This window comes from Carlito syrichta, unplaced genomic scaffold (assembly GCF_000164805.1).
Source record: "Carlito syrichta isolate Samal-C Ts95f unplaced genomic scaffold, Tarsius_syrichta-2.0.1 Scaffold304726, whole genome shotgun sequence".
Classification (NCBI taxonomy): domain Eukaryota; kingdom Metazoa; phylum Chordata; class Mammalia; order Primates; family Tarsiidae; genus Carlito; species Carlito syrichta.
Genome location: NW_007248822.1, coordinates 755,392 through 758,114, shown reverse-complemented (window position 1 = coordinate 758,114; position 2,723 = coordinate 755,392). Strand labels below are relative to the sequence as shown.

The following is a 2,723-nucleotide window of genomic DNA, read 5'->3' as shown; positions in this document are numbered from 1 at the left end:
CAGGCAATCCACTCACCTCAGCCTCCCAAGGCACAGGATTACAGGCTGAGCCACCAAGCCCGGCAAAAGTGCATATTTTTGTAGTGCTTTACAGTTCAACAAGTGACTTTACACATACTCCGCTTGCTCCCTTTAGATCGTAGTTGTTTATTTTATCCCCTTCATCAGAAACTTCAAAAACGATTAGCAAGAGACACTTAAATCAGTTTAAGCACTTGTAAGCAATGATACAGCGTTGGCTAAAGAAGCAGATGTGAGGCTTGGTAGAATTGCTAATCATTTAACTTTTTATATAGTAGCTAATTAACAGTTCACTTTAAGAACACATATTTGTTTTATTTTGTTGGGTTTTTTTAATTGGAGTCTCACTGTTGCCCAGACTGGAGTGCAGTGGCACGCTCCTGGCCACCACAGGATCAACCTGCTGGACTCCGGAGATCCTTTGGCTTCAGCCTTCCAAGTAGCTGGAACTACAGGAGCACGATACCATACCCGGCTAATTTTTTATTGTGGAGATGAGGTCTCGCCAAGTTGCCCAGGTGGGTCTCGAACCCGCGGGCTCAGGCGATCCACTCACCTCAACCTCCCAAAGCACGCGATTCCAGGCTGAGCTACCGAGCCCAGCTAAGAACACATATTACCACTTGAACATCATTACATGTATATTTCTTCCTTCAAGGGCTACATAAGTAGTAAGCTTAATCATTCACCTTTATTCTGAGAGAGGCATGAAGTAGCTTTACTACTTATCTTGTGCCTCTAAACAGAGGAGGTTTCTATATTTATAGATCTTTGCTGTGTCTGCATCTTACTGACTTCTCTTGTTCTTAGAAAGCTAAATAGATCCTCATCTGTGTTAATACATCAATCATGTCGTGCTCTTTTATAATGTGTGTATATATACAGATGTGTGTATATATGTGAATGCTTGTTAAGCAGATGAGTGTATATTTGGTTTAAGTCAAGAATATTTTCCAGTTTTTGCTTCAATATGTCGCTGCACTCCATATCAATTCAAAAGTTAAAAAAATACATTCTTTTATGACAGTAAATCAATATCTATCATGCATGATTACAAGCCTCTCAATATTGAATGCTTTCAGTTGAACATAACTGAGGTAATTACTCCTTTCTAGGAGGAATAAAAGAATAAGAAGGAGGAATAAGACAACATTTGCCTGAAAATTTACCTTCTATAAAGGCCAAATAATTGAAATCAAGACTTTTCTCACATAATAATCTTCTTTCCCTAAATCTCTCTCACCCCCTCCCAGATTCTCAAAATCATTGTAGGTAAATAAGGAAAACTTGAGAACAGCTGGGTTTGTGGTTCATGCTGACTTTAAGTTACATAAAGGTAAATGCAAAATTCATTTATGTTACAGTCTGTCATTTCAGGTATTTCAGCTGTGTGAAGACAACTTCTTACGTATATAATGTAACAGACGAGGTCGGAAAATACAAACATACCGACGTGTGGACCATATTAAGCAAGATGAACATCTCTGGAAGCAGTTGTGGAAGCCCTAGTTCTGCAGATATTTCTAATGACTTTAAGGAGCTTTGGACAAAACTAAAAGAGTGCCATGATAAAGAAGTACAAGGTAAAAGCTTTTCTTAAATACTTACAGCACAATTTTTTTGAGACTGTAGTGTAATAATTAACTTTGTATGACAATTTTATATATTTATAGAAGAAAGAAATGAACTTAAGTTCAAAGATCTCATTTTTAAAGGACAGTTGCTACTGTAGTTGTTTGTAATTCATGTTTGTTGTTGAATTGTTACTTTTTAACTACAGACAGCTACAACAGGACATAGATCTTTTACAAATTGTAGTTACTTGTGGTAATATATATGAGGTAGTGGAAAAGGTATATAATTTGTTGACTGAAGACCTGAATTTGAATTCTGATTTCATTTACCTACTTGTTCTGTGATATAAGCCTCTAAATTTAATTTTCTTCTGTAAAATTCTTTGCAGGATTATTTATAAACATAAAAATACTAAAGTCATTTGACAAACCTTTGGGAATCTATTTGCTGCTAAACACTGAAATACAAACATGAATGACAGTTTACTTTCATGGAGCCTACAGTCTAATATATTTTTATCTGTAAACTGATAATTACAGTACAGTGAAATAAGAACTGAAAGGTTTATATGAAGTACAGTGAATGTACAGAGGACTGAGCAGTTGTGGTTGGGATGATAAATATTATTGGAAATATGGGATGATAAATAATATAAATATTATTTGTGTTAAAAATTACTTCATGTGATGGAATTTTCTATTAAAGCTAAGCCCGAGTTTTGATATGAAGTTTTAATGTACACTAATTCTGCAACTTTAATATTATACACTTTTCCAGTGTGTGGGAAATGCTTCATATTACATTTGTTTCTTGATTACTTATAGGTTTAATACTACAGTGTTTTATAGCTTTACCATTACGCTGGAGTGCCATTAAAACATGACCTAGGCCGGGCTCGGTGGCTCAGCACTTTGGGAGGCCGAGGCGAGTGGATTTCCTGGCCCCTCGGGTTCGAGACCAGCCCAGGCAACTTGGCGGGACCTCGTCTCTATAATAAAATAAAAAATTAGCTGGGCATGGTAGTGCACGCCTGTAGTTCAGGCTACTTGGAAGACTGAGGCAGAAGGATCCCCGGAGCCCAGCAGGTCGACACTGGGGTGGCCATGAGCATGCCACTGTACTCCAGC

The 2,723-nt window shown here is 37.3% G+C and overlaps 1 protein-coding gene across 1 annotated transcript in view; it reads left to right on the top strand.

The window, feature by feature from the left end:
- The window catches only part of RBBP8 (RB binding protein 8, endonuclease), a 131,683-nt gene that overhangs the window by 22,224 nt on the left and 106,736 nt on the right, over nt 1–2,723 (top strand). Inside the window, exon 2 of the mRNA XM_008060777.2 lies at nt 1,399–1,604. Coding sequence (XP_008058968.1) covers nt 1,496–1,604 — 109 coding nt within the window. The 5' untranslated portion in view covers nt 1,399–1,495. The remainder of the gene's footprint in view (nt 1–1,398; nt 1,605–2,723) is intronic.